At 43.0% G+C, this 18,196-nt stretch overlaps 1 protein-coding gene across 2 annotated transcripts in view; it reads left to right on the top strand.

The window, feature by feature from the left end:
- Positions 1–1,243: 1,243 nt before the first annotated feature.
- LOC309978859 (neuroligin-4, X-linked) overlaps positions 1,244–18,196 on the top strand; it is a gene marked incomplete at both ends in the record, with an annotated part of 268,508 nt that continues 251,555 nt past the window's right edge. For both annotated transcript variants that reach the window (XM_082865506.1, XM_082865505.1), the window contains one exon: positions 1,244–1,715. In XM_082865506.1, the coding sequence (XP_082721632.1) occupies positions 1,244–1,715 (472 nt within the window). The remainder of the gene's footprint in view (positions 1,716–18,196) is intronic.

The following is an 18,196-nucleotide window of genomic DNA, read 5'->3' as shown; positions in this document are numbered from 1 at the left end:
TAGGTCACCACAGAGCATTGAGTAGAGTTCCCTGTGCTATACAGTAGGTTCTCATTAGTTAGCTATTTTATGCATAGTCGTGTATATATGTCAATCCCAATCTCCCAGTTCATCCCACCCTCCTTCCCCACTTGGTATCCATACGTTTGTTCTCTACATCTGTGTCTCTGTTTCTGCTTTGCAGCACTCTTTGACATAAATCACAGTGATACCTTTTTTGACCCACCTCCTAGGGTAATGAAAATAAAAACAAAAATAAACAAATGGGACCTAATTAAACTTAAAAGGATTTGCACAGCAAAGGAAACCATAAACAAGACGAAAAGACAACCCTCAGAATGGGAGAAAATATATTTACTTTATATTGGAGTATAGTTGATTTACAATGTTGAGTTTCAGGTGCACAGCACAGTGATTCAATTAAACATATACCTATATCCATTCTTTTCCCATATAGGTTATTACAAAATACCGAGTATAGTTCCCTGTGCTATACAGTAGGTCCTTGTTTATTTTATATATAAAGTGACAGTTTTCTTAAACATCTGAGAAACAGTGTTTTGGGAGTGCCTATCCATTGCTGGGCTAATATTATCAATAATAGTGCAATTAGGAGACATCACTACAGTTATCTGTGCAATGTGTGTAACTTTTGGCAGTGTGTTTGTTCATTCAACAAAGACTTGAATGTTTCCGGAGTACTGGCATCGTTCTTGCTCATGGGACTCACTGTAGGAATTAAGACAAGCGGGTGTCTGGCGAAATGCTACTGCCCGCAGATGCCGCTCTACAGATTCATCGGTGAATGAGATTTCCTCGTGTGATGTTGAGGGTTGCATGGAAGACGCAGCAAACGCCATTGGTGGCAGTGGTCTTGCCTTCCTTAGCCTTGTCTGCTTTTTTCTCCCATTAGGCTGACCGCTCTGCCTTGGAGGTCTCCTAAGTGATCGCTGCCCCGGGGAGGTGTTGGATGGTCACCGCTTCCTTGGAGCCTCGCACGGGCTGGAATTCGGCACCAGGATTAAGAGAGGGCTGCTGTCCCGTAATGGGCTGCTGAGAAAACCGCCGGGTTTGTTGTTAAGCTCGCGCTCTGTCTATGACCCATCGAAGAGGCTTCCTAGCGAGCCCTTCCCCTCTCCAGGGTCTTGGTCCCTGGAAAGCCGTCTCTCTCTGCAGGCTCCCTTCACGGCTTGCTTTGCTTGGAGTTGCATCGCACGGACGCCCGCGGATGTGGTGGTGAACCATGTCGAGACCCCAGGGACTGTTATGGCTTCCGCTGGTCTTCACCCCGGTCTGTGTCATGGTGAACTCCAACGTCCTGCTGTGGATCACTGCCCTGGCCATCAAGTTCACGCTCATCGACAGCCAGGCGCAGTATCCTGTGGTCAACACCAATTACGGCAAAATCAGGGGCTTGAGAACACCGCTGCCCAATGAGATTTTGGGTCCAGTGGAGCAATACTTGGGGGTCCCTTATGCCTCGCCTCCTACTGGGGAAAGGCGGTTTCAGCCCCCGGAACCCCCCTCCTCGTGGACTGGGGTTCGGAACGCCACTCAGTTTGCTGCCGTGTGCCCCCAGCACCTGGATGAGCGGTCTCTCTTGCATGACATGCTGCCCATCTGGTTTACTGCCAATCTGGATACTCTGATGACCTACGTTCAAGATCAGAATGAAGACTGCCTTTATTTGAATATCTATGTGCCCACGGAGGATGGTAAGTACTTATTCTAAACAGAAAACACCTGCTCGCTCAGCCTCAGATTTGCCAAGAGGGTTGTATAATGTCCTGTGCGTGGTATTTTCTATAACCATTCTTTTTTTTTTCATATTCAGTTATCTCAGTAACGTACCACTTGTTCGACTTGAATTTACGCAGTGTCTAATCGATGGAGAGTATCATAATTAATGACTTAATTCTTTCCATATATTGCCTTTTTAGCATTGCTGTCGTCTTGATTTGCAGGTGATTACCAGTCTGAGCATATAGTGTTCTTTGTTATACCTGAATCATCTGTAAAGGAATGGATCTAGAGAAACTAATAGAATTAAGACCATTCGCATGCGGAAGTGAGCACCTGAAAATTATACAAGGAATGGTTCCTTTGGCGCTAATGCCTTAAGATATTAGCACTTTTTGAGTCTTAAAGGGGACCACTGATTGTTTTAAATACACAAGCAAAGGGATATTTGATAAAACAATTGGACTTGATGGTCTAGAATCCATGTTGTTGATACACATTTGGACTTTATTTCCTGCCAATATTCACTGCAATCAAATGGCAAATGTGTGTCGTCAGATGATTCTAACTACATTAGAAAAATGACTTTCTTGCTTGAACAAAATGCCCCTTTTCTTTTGGAGAACACAACAGTGAAAATCTGTGAAAACAATCATGTTCCATATATTAACTTAATCCAATACTAGTAAAACTTGGATATCTCCTTGTTCAAGTAGACCTTAAATTAAAATGTCTGCTAAAGACCAACCAGACTCACGTTAGTCTACAGTGAACGTCCGTTTCTCATTGCTTGTTTGCATGTGCTCTTTTTTATACAAGGAGAAGGAAAAACGTAGAATGAAATCTTCCTGGAACCTAAAAAAAAGTAATTGAGAGGAATCATAGCGACCACTGTGTACTATAGAAACTGAAGTGTGTCCTTGTCCTTGGTAACTTTCATGCAGACATTTCTTTTCCTTTTTTTACCTTTAATCCTTGGGAGATGTTTGTCAGTGAGCTTTGGCTGAAAGTCTGCCATAAATGATGACATTATTCAGTGATACCCAAAGTCGGATCGCATCTGCCATATCGTTCTTTCTCCGTGCAGATGCAAAGAGGTGGCGTGGGCACCTTTCTCGAGAAACCGGGATGGGGGCAGTCTGTTAGGGAGATGACAGGGAATGCCCAGAGAAAGTGAAAGCGTTGAGCTTCATTATGTTAGTAGCGTCTGGCATGTGGCTGTTGTCACTATGGTGACAGATCTCACAATTACCTTGTAAAGTCTAGGTCTTGAATAGGGTTCAAGGGGTTAAACCGACACTGGACGCCTTACTTCCATGCCCTGTGCTGAGCTGCCCTAGTGCTCAGTAGCTGCTTGGTGCATATGTAAGAGGATGGATAACCCCACCCAAACCAATTAGAGTTCTCAGTCCAAAGCCACCTAGGTCATGGTCTTTCTTATCATGAACTATTCAAAGAAAGGAATAAAAAGAAGCAAAGACAGGGTGGTGGAAACAAAACAGGGTAAAGGATTCAAATTGCTTTCATGGGACTTCCCTGGCGGGCCAGTGGTTAAGACTTTGCCTTCCAGTGCAGGGGGTGCGGTTTGATCCCTGGTCCGGGAGCTATGATCCCACGTGCCTCATGGCCAAAAAAGAAAACCAAACAAACAAACATAAAACAGAAGCAATATTGTAACAAATTCAATAGAGATGTTAAAAAATGGTCCACATCAAACAAAAAACCTTTAAAAAAAAATAAAATTGCTTTCATCATAAATTTGATATGCTGGTGTCTCTGAACCGGTGACTTTATAGCGTTCACCTTCCAAACAAGGAATGCACTTCAAATAGAATGCCTGCTTCTGAGAGGTCGGGGTACAGTTCCACCGCCCAGGAAGACAAATCAGTAGCTTCCCTGATGACAGACCCATAGATGTGCAGTTGCGTGGACTGACCCCATAAACGATTCGGCCGTTTCTTTGTGGTTCAGGATTGAATAGGAATTTGGGAATAGAAACACGCGAAAAAAGCTGCCTAATAGAGAAGCAATCTAAATTTAAGAATAAAGGCACTGCTACCTGTTGATTCCTCTGGGCTTTTTAGAGCACTCTGGCACACGATATCTCACAGCATCTTGGCGGGAGAGTCAGAAATCTAATAGGGGCTGAATAGGTAAATTTGATCTCCCTACAATAGATACATAATGGAATTTTGCTGGTGAGGGAAGCTATATGCCCGTGTGTTTGCAGAAACAGAAAATCACAGCCTATTGGGTCAGGAGTTTTGAGGGTTTAAAAATAGATGATTTGCATCCATTTGTGAATCAACATGGAGGTTTAGATATTTAATTATTGGTTATTGCTAAATGAATAAACCCCACTTGCACAATAACACATGGAAATGACGGCGTCATGCTGATTTCTCCAAAGACCTTGCTTTAGGGCATATCTTAATTCATAACAGTGCATTTCATTAAGTGTGTGCACAGCCGTATTGGCTATTTGGAATTCAGTATTCCACTCTGGTACTCCAGTATTTGTTTTAGATTTGTTGTGATGCATTCATCCAATGGTGTGGCCATCTGACTTCCCTACCCATGATAGTTCTGAGTTCCTGTCCTGGGCTAGTCAAGCTTCACATGTTGGCATGGCAACAGAGACAAGCATGCTTAATTTCGAGAGACACACAGAGACTTGTTGTAGGCAGAACAACGCCTCCTCCAAAGAAGGGCAAGTCCTAACCCCTGGAACCTTTGAATACGTTACCTTACAGGGCCAAGGGGATGAAGGTTGCTGATGGAATTGAAACCGCTAGGTGGCATTTTCGGGCGGGCTCTGAGGAGCTCCAGTTCTGTATGTCTCAGTGCAGAAAGAATTCAGCAAGGGACTTCCCTGGTGGTCTAGCGGTTAAGAGTCCGTGCTCCCAATGCAGGGAGCCCGGGTTCAATCCCTGGTCAGGGAACTAGGTCCTGCATTCTACAGCTAAGACCCAGCACAGCCAAATAAATAAATAAATATTAAAAAGAAAAAAAAGGAATTCAGTGAGAGGCAAAGTGATAGATAAGAAGTGATTATTAGAATAGGACACTTGTGAGGCTTACAAGCAGGTAGGTGAGAGGGTGCCGTGAGCCACTGAGAACTTAGTGGGCTGCAGTTTTTTTTTTTTTTTTTTTGTGGTACGCGGGCCTCTCACTGTTGTGGCCTCTCTCGTTGCGGAGCACAGGCTCCGGACGCACAGGTTCAGCGGCCATGGCTTACGGGCCCAGCCGCTCCGCGGCATGTGGGATCTTCCTGGATCGGGGCACGAACCCGTATCCCCTGCATCGGCAGGTGGATTCTCAACCACTGCGCCACCAGGGAAGCCCTGGGCTGCAGTTTCATAATCAAAGGAAAAGTGGGGAGGGGGAGAAGACCACCCTCTTCCTCATTCTTGGGTAGACGTCAGGCTTCCGTCCTTAGCTTGTCCACCACATCAGGCAGGGGAGTTTTCTTGTCCCCCACATGGTCAAGCTGGGACTGTCATGGCACATGGAAGAATTATTTCAGGTCTCAGTACAGTGAGGGTCTTTCACTTTGAAATGTCACCGTTTCATAAATTATTGCTTTTTATGTGTGCAGAGAGCATGTCCTAGGGGTCATTAACTTACTGAGCTCACTGGGCAGGATGTGGGTCTCATGCCACCTTTTTTTTTATTGTTTTGGGGCATGTCTTGTACTTCTGTTGCATGGTTTTGTTGCTAATAAGGCTGCCTGGCTTTGTGGCTCAGCACGCCTGCTTTCTTGAGTGACCATTAACTTACAGGGTCTCCCATACTTTTTCCTTTACGTACCATCCCCTAGTGGGATTAACTATTTAATTACCTACTTTGTCCCTTTACTCTGTCCCTATTGTTATGGTTTTTGCTTATCCATTGACTTTAAGATGGAGGGAATATATTCTGGTTTATCTGGGTGGGTCCATATTTAATAACAAAGAAGCTTTGTTGTGAATAAGGAAGCAGAAAAGGTGATGAGGGCCAGAGGGAAGCAATGGAAGAAAGGCACAGTGGCCATGGCTGCCTTTGAGGACAAGGCAGAGCCAAGAGTTGAGGAACCCTGAAGCCTGTCGAAGCTGGAAAAGACCAGAGATGGGTTCTCTCCTTGAGCCCCAGAGAGAAGCACAGCACTGCCCACCCCTCGGTTCTAGCCCAGTGGAACTCTGACCTTCAGAACTCTAAGATCCTGAATATCTGCCACTCGAAGCCGCAACATTGGTGCCAATTTGTCACATTGGCAACGGAAACTCATAGAGTTTTGCCAGCCTTTAATATAAATACCCTAATTGAAAGCAACATACACAGCACTGGAGAGTTGTTCTGAGCTTTCTGAGTTGCTGCCCGTTCTGAGATGCTAATTCATCTGTTACCCTTTCGACCTCCAGAATAACTGGTTAAAAAACAAACCACCCCCACACTCATTTTAGCAGTGGGTGGTTAACATTTGCCGCTTTCCCTTATACATATCAAGGAGACAAAGTTGGTTCCCGTTGGTGGGTGGATATTTTGCAGATTTGAGGTTTAACCTGTAGAAAGTAGACACCCAACTTTTGGCTCCTCGTTTTAGAACAGATTTATGGCAACTCTTACTAAATGTCATATTCAAAAGATTCACTGATTTTACACAGGAACATAATGAACGGGTATTTAAGATTTCCCAGGCATCTAAAACAGATGTCCAGAGTAGGTGTCAGTGAATGGCATAGAGCAAAACATCCAAATGGTCGTCTTTTCTCATCTGTCTCTGCAAAATGTCCCTCACGATGGCAGCTGTACCTCTAAATGTCTTCTTCTGTGTTAGCAAAATCTTTTGGGCTCCCCATTCCTTCCCTCTAGACCTCAAGATCTGATCTGTTATGGGGAAAGTGATTCTCTATCCTTTTAAAAAATAATTTATTAATGAATTTATTTGACAGAATGTCATTTAATTCTTACCCGCCCCCCGGTTTTATTGAGATATCGTTGACATCTATTGCTGTACAGGTTTAAGGGGGACAGCACGATGGTATGGTTTCCACATATCGTGAAACGATCACAGTAGTTTCAGCTAACATACGTCCTCTCATACAGGTATGAGAAAAAGAAAAAAAAGGAAAAGTTTTTTTCCTCATGATGAGAAGTCTTAGGATTTACTTTCTTTGCAACTTTGCTGTATCTCATAGAGCAGTGGTGACTAGAGTCATCAGCACTGTACATTATACCCCTAGTACTTACTTGTCGTGGAACTGGTGTTTGTACCTTTCAGCCACCTTCATTCAATCCCCCATTCCTCTACCCCCACCTTTGGCTGCAACAAATCTGATCTCTTTTTCTACGAGTTGGGTGGTTTTGTTTGTTTTTTGTTTATTTTTTCAATCAATTTTTTATTGGAGTACAGCTGACTTCCAATGTTGTGTTAGTTTCAGGTGTACAGCAGAGTGAATCAGTTATCCATATACATAGATCCACTCTTCTTTAGATTCTTTTCCCATAGAGGCCATTACAGAGTATTGAGTAGAGTTCCCTGTGCTCTACAGCAGGTCCTTATTAGTTATCTGTTTTATATATAGTTGTGTATATGTCAATCCCAGTCTCCCAATTTACCCCTCCCCCGGTTTCCCCCTTGTTGGTAACCATGAGTTTGTTTTCTACATCTGTGACTCTGTTTCTGTTTTGTAAATAAGTTCATTTGTAATATTTTCTTAAGATTCTACGTATAAGTGATATCATGTGTTTTTGGTGTAGATTCCACATAGGAGTGAATACAGTGTTTGCCATTTCCTAATGTCACTTAGCATGATGCCGTCAAGGTCCATCCACGTTACCACAAATAGCAGGAATTTCCTTTTTTATGGCTCAATGATATTCCATTGTGTATCTACACCACAAATTCTTTACCTGTCCACGCATAGATGGACACTTAGGTTGTTTCCATTGCTTGGAAACAACCTGTGAACCCCTGTGAACATGAGGGGTGCAGACACGTTTTCTGTACCCTTTCTAGTGTCAATTCGGTTCACTCCTTCAGCTCAGCTTGGAGGATTGGTCAGGAAGTTGCCTGCCAGGGGGCAAATGCCAGCCTGTTCCCTTACCAGTTGAGTGATTATGGACAAGTTCCTTGGCTAGTACATGCCTCAGTTTCCTTGTGTGTAAAATAAAGATGAGCTGGGAGATTTAAGGTATTAATCCATGTGAAGTGCTTTGTCTAGTATCTTGTACCTATAACGACTCTGTAATCTGATGTCAGTGGAGCACAGTTAATAGTAGAAAAGAGAACCAGAACTTTTCAGCTAATTTGCATATGCATATTGGTCTCATATAATGTCCAGTACATAATAAATGTGTATTGTCTATAACATAAGTAATTACTGTAGTATTGGAGGGGTCAGCTTAAGAAACAGGACCAAGCATCCATCACTTCTGACAGTTCCCAGTATGGCTTTAACAAAAGGGAATTTTGAGGAGTGGCATTTTTAAAATAGAAGGTATAGTTGATTTACAATGTTGTGTTAATTTCTGCCATACAGCAAAGTGACTCAGTTATACCATATATATTCTTTTTCATATTCATTTCCATTTGGTTTATCACAGGATACTGAATATAGTTCCCTGTGCTCTAAAGTGGGACCTTGTTGTTTATCCATTCTATATATGATAGCTTGCATCTGCTAATCCCAAACTCCCAGACCATCCCTCCTCCATCCCCCTCCCCCTTGGCCACCACAAGTCTGTTCTCTCTGTCTGTGAGTCTGTTTCTGTTTTGTAGATAAGGTCATTTGTGTAGTATTTTAGATTCCACGTAGAAGTGATATCATATTTGTCTCTGTCTGACTTACTTCACTTAGTATGATAATCTCTCGCTCCAACCATGTCGCTGCAAATGGCATTATTTCCGGAATGGCATTTTTTTTTTAAAGAGCAGAGTATTATCTTGTTCTGCTTTATTCGTAAGCTTTATCGTTTTTAGCCTGAGCTGTCAAACGGATTTTTTAGCATCCTGTTTGAAGTACAGAAATTAATCATCAAGAAAGCATTAAAATTCATTTCTTGGAAGAGGATCTGAGAACATCCAACGACAATAGCACTATTTTTTTCTGTGAGATAACGGAAACATTAATTGCCTTTCTCTTTTCATCACGTCACAAATAGTTCGGTTGTATGCAGAGTGGCAAAGTCTAGTTCCGTTGCAGGCAGAGTGGCGTAGTTGTATGCAGAGTGGCAAAGTTTAGTTTTAGTGGCGAAAACTAAAAGCTGACCAAGTTAACACAGTGAGAAAGATGTTTTAGCCGGTCCACATCAGCAGGCAGCTATGTGAAAATCATTAACTGATTCCCATTTTCATCTGTCGGGGGGATTTTTGATGCTGTGTAGACCGTGGCTTGTAAGTGAAGATAATTAGGAAAGATTATTTAATAAGTATCTCCCTGACAAGGATTAATTGAAAAGAATTTAGTATTTTGTGAACACGGTTAAACTAGAGTAGATTTCTGACAACATGTGTTTCTCTCCCAGCTTAAGAGATTCACCAACAGAAAAATAATCCCGTGGTGGGTTTAGAAATTATATATATTATGAATAATGCTATTTGGTCAGTGCGCCTTGTACTTGTTAGAGGAATTCAGAAAAACTGTTCTCTAAAGAAGAGAATTTCCCCTTACACGTGTCCTTTTCGAAAACATGAGTTTTAACTCAATTCCATTAGCAATTTGTAAGTTTTTTCACAATTAGAACAAGTCCAAATGACTTAGGATGTATTAAAAACCCCCTTTGCCATGCATGCGTACTATAAACTTTGCAAACAAACTGTTCAAGATAGAAGGTTGAGGTGCAGTTAGTCTGCTCAAGTATGTATCAGTGTCCAGAAATCTCCTTATTTACTCGTGCAGTCTCGCCCCCAGGACATGTAATAGCGTCATTTGTTGCCAGAGACACTGCTGGTTTGGACACTGTTGTTTCTTTTGCATACTGTGTTGGCAAAGCCTTCAACCTTTTTAACATTGAGTGACCTCAGTTATAAATCATAATAGTACTGTACTTCCTGTGAATATTAGGGTTATAGTGATGTTGGAGTAAGCGACTGTGTAAGAAATGATTATAAAAGAAAAAAATTAGTATGTTCTTATAACTGTAATGTTCGGGTAATTCAGTGTTCATTTCATTACAGTATCTGTCATTCGAACACTGAAGTTCCTTGAGTGCCCAGGTGGGGAGTAGGTTCCTGTCTATCTAGTCTGTTGTTTGGTTTTCCTAAACCAGGCTGTCTTCAGCAGGCCTGCATAAATAAATCAGACCTACACATCATCCAGGAACTCACAGGCAACCGAGGCAGAGAGAGAGTCTGAAAAAGAGTGATCTGTTCATGTGCTAACCACTTGTTAAGACAAAATGAAGACGAGAGACACGGTAGTCTCTGTCTTATTAATTCAATAGAATATTCTATTTAGGCTTGGCGAAGTGAGTTTCCACAATTGGAAACAGAGAAAAAAAAATGAAAAGAATTTTTCTTGTTAGATTTCACATGTCTGATTATTTTGAGTGGTGATGACTAGCATTGGTATATAGTTTGTGGTGTGTGTGTGTGTGTGTGTGTGTCTGCGTGGCTGTGTTTGTGTGTAGGATGTTGGAAGAAAGCCCACAGGAAAAAACATCCGTGATTCCTTTAAGATCCAGTGTGTTACAATTTTCTGGAAAAAGCCAAAAAGCACATGGAGATGACGAGACTCTGCCTTCGTCTCTGAATTCCAAGCCCTCTGAAGTTTACCTTAATCAAGATGCTCGCTCATCCGTTGTGAATGTGGTTGTGTGTACAATAGTCAAGTTTGCCCCGGGGAAGAGTGTGTGTTCCCATCAGAAAGAGAGGAACACTGAAAGACATTGATTTGTCTCAAGCAAAGGAGCTTTTGTAGTTGGTTTTGACACAATCTGAAAATTACATGTTCCGAAACACTGCTATCAGTTTTCTTTAAAATGTATGCTTTGAGCAATGTTCTGTTCTGTCTGTTTTATGACATGACATAATCCATCATTCCATCAAAAAATGAGCATATTCACCTGACATCCCATCTACCCTATCTACACATCCCGTGTGTACACTGTAGTTCAGTGTACCCCAGCCAGATAGTCTATGGATCTCCAGGTCCCAACTCTGATTCTTTGTGTGTGTTTTCTTCTCTCCTCCATTCCTTATTCTCTTTACAGCCTTTTTTAGGTGATTCATTGAAAAATATTGATAAATCACTATTTGCATTTAACATGTGCAGGGCTTTGGGTAAGTCCAAGAGGTGATGTAAAGAAATGTAAGCCCTTTGATGGGAAAGTAAATGAGTCCGAACAAAAACTAAAGTTTCAGAAACGGATCCGTTGGCGCAGTGAATTCAAGCAGGGAATGCTTTACGTTTCCACGAAAAGAGAAAGAAAAAAGAAGAGAGTTTGAAAGTTATGTTTTCCATGGAGGAGCCATGATGGAAAGGTTTCCACCAATCTTGAGATGAATATCCAAGGCATATACTCCTGTGTTGTGGAATGAAGACGGGCTTTCTGAATCCCCCCAAATGAAGCTTATTTGTTGCTTCTCTAGATGGACCAAGACATAAAAAGTATAAAATGGGGAAAGAGGGAGGGATAACATCATGACAGAACTATAGGAAGGTGCCTTGATGGTATAGTTTAACACGCAGAGGACTCACTTGGGTGTATTTTGCATTGTTATATTTTCGACATTGGAGGATTCATAAATGGAATTCCATCCAAAGGAATGCTAATGCATATTTTTCTTCTCAACAGACTGTGCAGTAAGGTTAAATCAAAGAACACGAGGTTCCTTTCTTACCAAATTCAGATGTACTTATCGCCTGGAATTTTTTAAAAAAATCATTAAAAGCTTTACTGCTCCCCCCAAATTTTTACCTAGTGAAATACTTTCATAACTCTATATTTTATACTGTGTACCTCCGGATAACTAATGTGATATTGCTATAATATTTTGTGTGTTTTAAAAAAAGTAGTTTAGATTTAAAAATAGAGTATTAAACCTTAGAAAACTGTATCTTCCCTAAGAAAATTACACTGGTAAAAACATATTAGCTTAGATTAGATATTTCCTTCTGAGTTTAAATCAGATAATGAGATCAGATTCCACTGTAGCACATTGTACAAGGATGTTTGCATCTCATGCATTTTTTTCAAAGAAAGGGATTGTGGTACATTGAATATCCTACTACCCAAGCATCATATTACCTGGGGGTGAGTGATGGCATCAACTAGCACATAAGTCACAGAACTGTGAAATCTTCCCCATAGAAGGAGCTGTGGGACCCGTTTCACCCAGACTTTCTCAATGCAGTATTCCTCTGGTCATTAACCCCCTGAAGTCGTAAGCAGAGGTGAAACATCCTTCTCCATATTCCTAGAGCTTCACTCCAATCATTTTACAAGGCTACACCCCCAGGAGACTGTAAACCTTTGAAAGCATTTGTGAACTTAATGAACCATCTACTTGAATGTATGGATCAAATGGACGACGGACAGTTCCTGGACACGCAGCCCTTTTTGGAGCTGGCCGATGCAGACGTTTGCAGGTTTGTAAGGGAGTTCCTTTCACCGTTGGAAAGGGCTGGTGATCTATCCATGTGCCATCTCTACCAACAGAGCTAAAGCAAAGCCAACTGGATTCCTTCCTCTCCCAGCCTCTTGCTTTGGAAGTCTTTGAAGACAAGATATTGTGTTCCACCTTGTCTCTTGCAAGCATCCTCAGCAGGCTTCATTTCCTCCTGCAGATGCCTTTAGGACCCTCTCATCCTCTTCCCTAGCCAACTGTGGAGAGCCTATCAATTGAGTGTCTTACTCTTAGGTGGATGTCTTGGTACCAAGAATTATTGCCGATGTCAACCCATAGGCATGCATTTGCTCTCAAATCATGATATGTGTTGTATATACCTGGAGTTCATGTTAGTTTTTTTCTTTGGCAAATGCCTTCAGCTCTTGGCTCATGTATATTGAACCTGAAACTGCATGTTTTCATAATTTTTTTGAGAAAACAATAATATATTTTACAGCACGAGTTAGAACATGAAAGAAAATACGATCCCTCTGCTTCCTACAGCAAACGGATCGCATGTGCCAGGATGAAGAAATCTGCAGCTGAGGCTTGGATTTTCTCACAGGACGTTGCCTGCACAAGAATTACCAGCTGCAGCCCAGCCAAAATCTCTTTACTGCATGTTTCCCTGAAATACAAAGTCCCGGAGGTGTTACAAAGGAAGGAGGTGGAAAATTGTGACAGAATGGCCAACACAGTAATGGGTTCCTAGTTTGGGGAACGCCATAGGTTGCCTGATTTTAAATGCAGTCGTCTTGGGCTTCCTTGGTGGTGCAGTGGTTGGGAGTCTGCCTGCCAGCACAGGGGACATGGGTTCGAGTCCTGGTCCGGGAAGATCCCACATGCCGCAGAGCACCTAAGCCTGGGCACCACAACTACTGAGCCTGTACTCTAGAGCCTGCGAGCCACAACTACTGAGCCCACATGCCACAACTACTGAAGCCCGCGCGCCCAGAGCCCGTGCTCCTCAACAAGAGAAGCCACCACAATGAGAAGCCCACACACCGCAACGAAGAGTAGCCCCCGCTCGCCGCAACTAGAGAAAGCCCACGTGCAGCAACAAAGACCCAACGCAGCCAAAAATAAATAAATTAAAAAAATAAACGCAATCATCTATAATTTGATTTAATGGAGGTAGAATCATTTCCAAGAAGTTAATTAAAGTTCACAGGTTGGAAAAGAGTTCAGCATCTCATATGCCTTTCTCTAGACTTAGGAGGAAATGAACTTCCTCTAGCATTTTCTTCAAATGAAGATTGTGTAGTTGTTTTTATTATTGCTGTGGTCATGATTTAAATTAGATAAGCTATGAGAAGGTGCTGTGAGGAATTTGGGGGTTTGTGAGATATGAAATGGTTATTCTAAGACTGCAGAATACCAGTCGGAATCTTTTAAAGACTTTTACAGACCATGCCATGGGTATGTAGTCTTCAGACCTTTCTCTTGTCACAGGTTCTGAGTTGACCTGAGTTATGGGTAGAATTGTGTCCCCCGCCAAAAGATATGTTGACGTTCTAACCTCCCCCCCCCAGTACTTATGAATGTCACCTTATTTGAAAATAGGGCTTTTGCAAATGTAATCAAGGTAAGATGAGGTCATACTGTACTAGCCAGGACCCTAAATCTATTACGACTGGTGTCCTTATTAAGACTGGTGTCCTTATGACTGGTGTCCTTTTAAGACACCATATTTGTTAAAAAAAAAAAAAAAAAAGGTCAATTTAAAAATGGGCAGAAGATCTGAATAGACCTTTTCTGAAGAAGACATACAGATGGCCAACAGGTACTTGAAAAGATGCTCAACATCATTACTCATCAAGGAAATGCAAATCAGAACTACGAGATATCGCTTCACACCTGTTAGAACGGCTACTATTGAAAAGACAAAGTGTTGGCGAGGGTGTGGAGACAAGGGAGCCCTCCTGCACTGTTGGTGGGAATGTAAATTGGTGCAGCCACTATGGAGAACAGTATGGAGGTTCCTCAAAAAAATAAAATAGAACTACCGTATGATGCAGCAAACCCACTTCTGGGTATTTATCCAAAGAAAGCAAAAATACTAACTTGGAAAGATATCTGCACTCCCATGTTCATTGCAGCACTATTTACAATAGCCAAGATACGGAAACAGTCTAGTGCTCATTGATGGATGAGTGGATAAAGAAGATGTGACATATATACAGTGGAATATTATTCAGCCATTAAAAGAAGGAAACCCTGCCATTTGCAACAATGTGGACAGATCTCAATGGCATTATGCTAAGTGAAGTAAGTCAGACAAAGACAAATACTGTATTTTTCACTTATATGTGAAATCTAACCCCCCCCAAAAAAAACCCCACAAAAAACGAAAAAGCCAAGCTCATAGTTACTGAGAACAGATTGATGGTTACCAGAGGTGGGTGTTGGGAGTGGGAGAAGAAGAAAAAGAGCGCTGTAAGTCTCACTTCTTTCATGTCTAGGACTCCATAAAAAGAAAAAACAAACTTCCAGGAAGCCAGACCTTCTCTGTGAAGCTCCGCCCGTGGAGTCCAAGTGGAGTTTTCCTCAACGTGTCAGAAAGAAACTAAATCTTTCCTTCCTAGGAAAGATAGTCAAACACATCACCAAGAACACTTTGCCCTTCTTGTCTCTCTTGGGAAAAAGGCTCTTAGAAGTAAGAGACTGGATCTTAGAATCTTAGCACAGGTGTTCATAGCTGCACTGTGACCAAATGGTGAATTTAATAAATAGATATTGAGTGCTTAAATTGGAAGAAGGAGGAGAAAAAGGAGGAGGAGAAGGAAGAGGGAGTAGAGGGGGGAAGAGGAGAACAGAATGAAGACAGCAGAGATTCCCAGGGAGGAGACCACGGGAAGATGGAGGCAGAGACGCAGAGATTGGAGAGATGCACCTCCAAGCCCAAACCCACCAAGGATTGATGAAAAACACCAAAAACTCAGAGCTGAGACACAGGCAAGGAACAGAGTCTCCCTGAGAGCCTACAGAGGGAACCAAGCCTGTTGACTCCTTGATATTGGATGTCTGTCCTGCAGAACAGTGTGACCTTTAAATTTCTGTTGATTTAAGCCACCCAGTTGGCAGTCATTTGTCCCAATAGTGCTAGCAATCTTAATACAACGTGGACTTTTTGTTTTCTGTCTTTACCTCCTGTCTCGGCCAGAAGAAGCTAGAACAGCTGTCGTCCACGTTCACGGTTCCTAAAACCGTCTCTGTCTTTGGGAAGCTCTCCTGACACCCTCGTGGTCTCCTGGATGTCTTCTCCCCCTCGCCTCACCAGGGAAGAACATCTTGGCTTCCCATCCCCCAAGGCAGTGGTTTTCCACATGGAAGATTCTATGCACTAATGATCCAGAAGATGAACTTGACATCCTTCTACTGAACTCTCGTTCCTGAGGAAAGACTCATCCTACTACTGCATCCTATACTTCCTTCTCTTCTTTGAGAATCAACTTCAGGCCATCAGCAGGCCCAGATCTTCCCTCTGAGGCATCTCAGTCCATATCTGTCAGGCCCTAAGTGTTCTCATCTTTCCCTGGAAAGTTCCAGGCATCACCACCACTTGGTGTAGACGTGTGTGGTGGACTGACTCAGCAAGGCCTCGCGTTACCCCAGTGTCCTGGTAGTCATGCCCTTGTGGAGTTCCCTCTCCTTGAGGGTGGGCGGGACATAGGACTTCCCTGTAACCAATGGGACATGATGGAGGGGATAGGACGTCAGTGCCGTGATTACATTGCACTGGCTTGGAATTTATGTCTTACTAGCAGATCATTTCTGTTGCCTTTTTGGTTTTCATGCTTTGTTGGAATCAACTGCCACGTTGGAAAGATCCCCATGGGAGGAAACGGAAGGCTGCGTCTGCTCGACAGCCAGCAAGGAACTGAAGCCCTCAGTTCAACAGGCTGCAAAGAACTGAATCCATCCATGAGCTTGGAATCTGATCTCGCCCAGTCACTCGGATTTCAGAAGAGACCCCAGCTCTGGCCAACGCCTTCGTTTGAAGCCACATGAGAGATGCTCAAACAGAGAACCCAGTGAAGCTGTACCTGGACTCACAGAAACTGTGATAAAAAAAATAGATGGCTGTAAGCCATTTAGGTGTGTGCTCCTTTTATATGAAGCATTCAATAATGGGTGCAAACGTGATAGGTAAAATAAATGGATTTCAAAACTTGGCCAAATTATAACTCAAGTCCCACTGGTTGGAGGGATGTGGATTTTGAGCTCATCAAACTGGTTATTACTTAGAAATGTTTAGATGGCAAGTGAAGTAACTTCAAGTTCAGTTCACTTAAGGGGAAAAAGGGATTCGTTGGGTCTGCGCACTGAGAGTTCTAGCAGTGGTTGTAGCTTCAGAGATGGTGCTCTCGGATCTGAATCATTGCCATTAGTCACCGGAAAGGTTGGGTCCGTCTTTCTTTCTCTATGTTGACTTTCTTCTCAGAGAGGCTGTCTTCATTTGGTGGCAAAAAATGGTCACCGGCGTTTCCCTGTGACGTCACCATTGAACTCAGAGAAGCGTATTGGCCTGGGGATGATTTTTTTTTGACCCAGCTTGGGTCACAGGCCAACTTTGAACCAATTTCCGTATCTAGAGGCAAGAGTCCCTTGGATTGGCATGGCCTGGGTTAGGTAGACGTTTCTGGATGGGGAAGAGGGATGGGTGAGTCCAGCAGGAAATTAGCTTAGGGGAGATTCAGAAAAGACGGTTCTCCAAAGGGAAATCGAATGCTGAGCCAGCAGAACTCATTGATGTTCATTGTTATTCCTCATACTCGGGATAGTAACCAGACAAGAAAGAGTAGCGTGGCGTAATGGGATAGGAAGTGAGCTTGGGTGGCAAAGCCTTCCCTAGACTGGTTTCTTTTCAGCCAAAAGAAGGACCTAGAGATTTGAAAATGAGACACCTCGCTTACGAGGCGTTAACTGCTGTTTTGTAAGTATCTGGACCTCTTGGTTACATAAATATAAAGTGACAGGAACGTCCAGCCGAGGAGGAAGTTGAGACATGAGCCACATTGGGCATCACACTCCAGAGACACTTCTGGGTCTGGAATGTGTTTGCTGATGGCAGAATCAGGGGTAACATACGCTGTAACTCCAGGTGGAAAACTTGACCTGACATGGGGCAGACGGGTTAGGACAGGGTGGAACCTGATCTGCCCACCATTTATTTTAAGAGTTCCAGCTAGGGACTTCCCTGGTGGTCCAGTGGTTCGCACTGTGCGCTTTCACTGCTGGGGGCACGGGTTCAGTCCTTGGTCGGGAGACTAAGATCCCGCAGGCCTCTTGGTGCAGCCAAAAAAAAAAAAAAAAAAAAAAAAAAAATTCCAGCGGAAGGGTTGGATTTGCTAAAGGATCAGCCAATTTAGGGAGTTGACCTGCCGGAAAGTGAAACTGTATTGGAACGAATTTCAGCCTAAGCCTTTAACCGGGAAAAGTTGCAGTGGGGGGTGGGGGGCGGCTGTTGGGAAATTGGTTGACAAGTTAGTTCATTTCCTCCGTTCTCTATTAGGGGATTCTGCAAGGAGCACAGGAGGTCATACCCCGCTGCTGCTTGCTGGCCATTGAGCTTTTCTTGTGAGGGTTTGAGGTGGGCGGCTCCTCAGGATGGTGGTCAAGCCTGGTCTTCTGTGCTGCAGCTCTGTAAATCCAAGCAGGGACCACTAGTAACCTTACATCACTGACTTTCTGTGGCTTTGTTTGTTAACATTTCCTACTCTACGGGCCCTGACATTAACACATACACAGTTTTTCCTTGGATTCATGCGTTCAGTGAATTACTTATTGGGCAGCTTCTAATTGTCAGGCCACTTTGCTGAATGTGGTCCCACCCAGACTCACAGGGTCAGAATACGCTAAGGA

This window comes from Leucopleurus acutus (assembly GCF_964270905.1).
Source record: "Leucopleurus acutus genome assembly, chromosome: Y".
Taxonomy (NCBI): domain Eukaryota; kingdom Metazoa; phylum Chordata; class Mammalia; order Artiodactyla; family Delphinidae; genus Leucopleurus; species Leucopleurus acutus.
The sequence above is the reverse complement of the archived record's forward strand: the minus strand, read 5'-3'. Positions and strand labels throughout refer to the sequence as shown.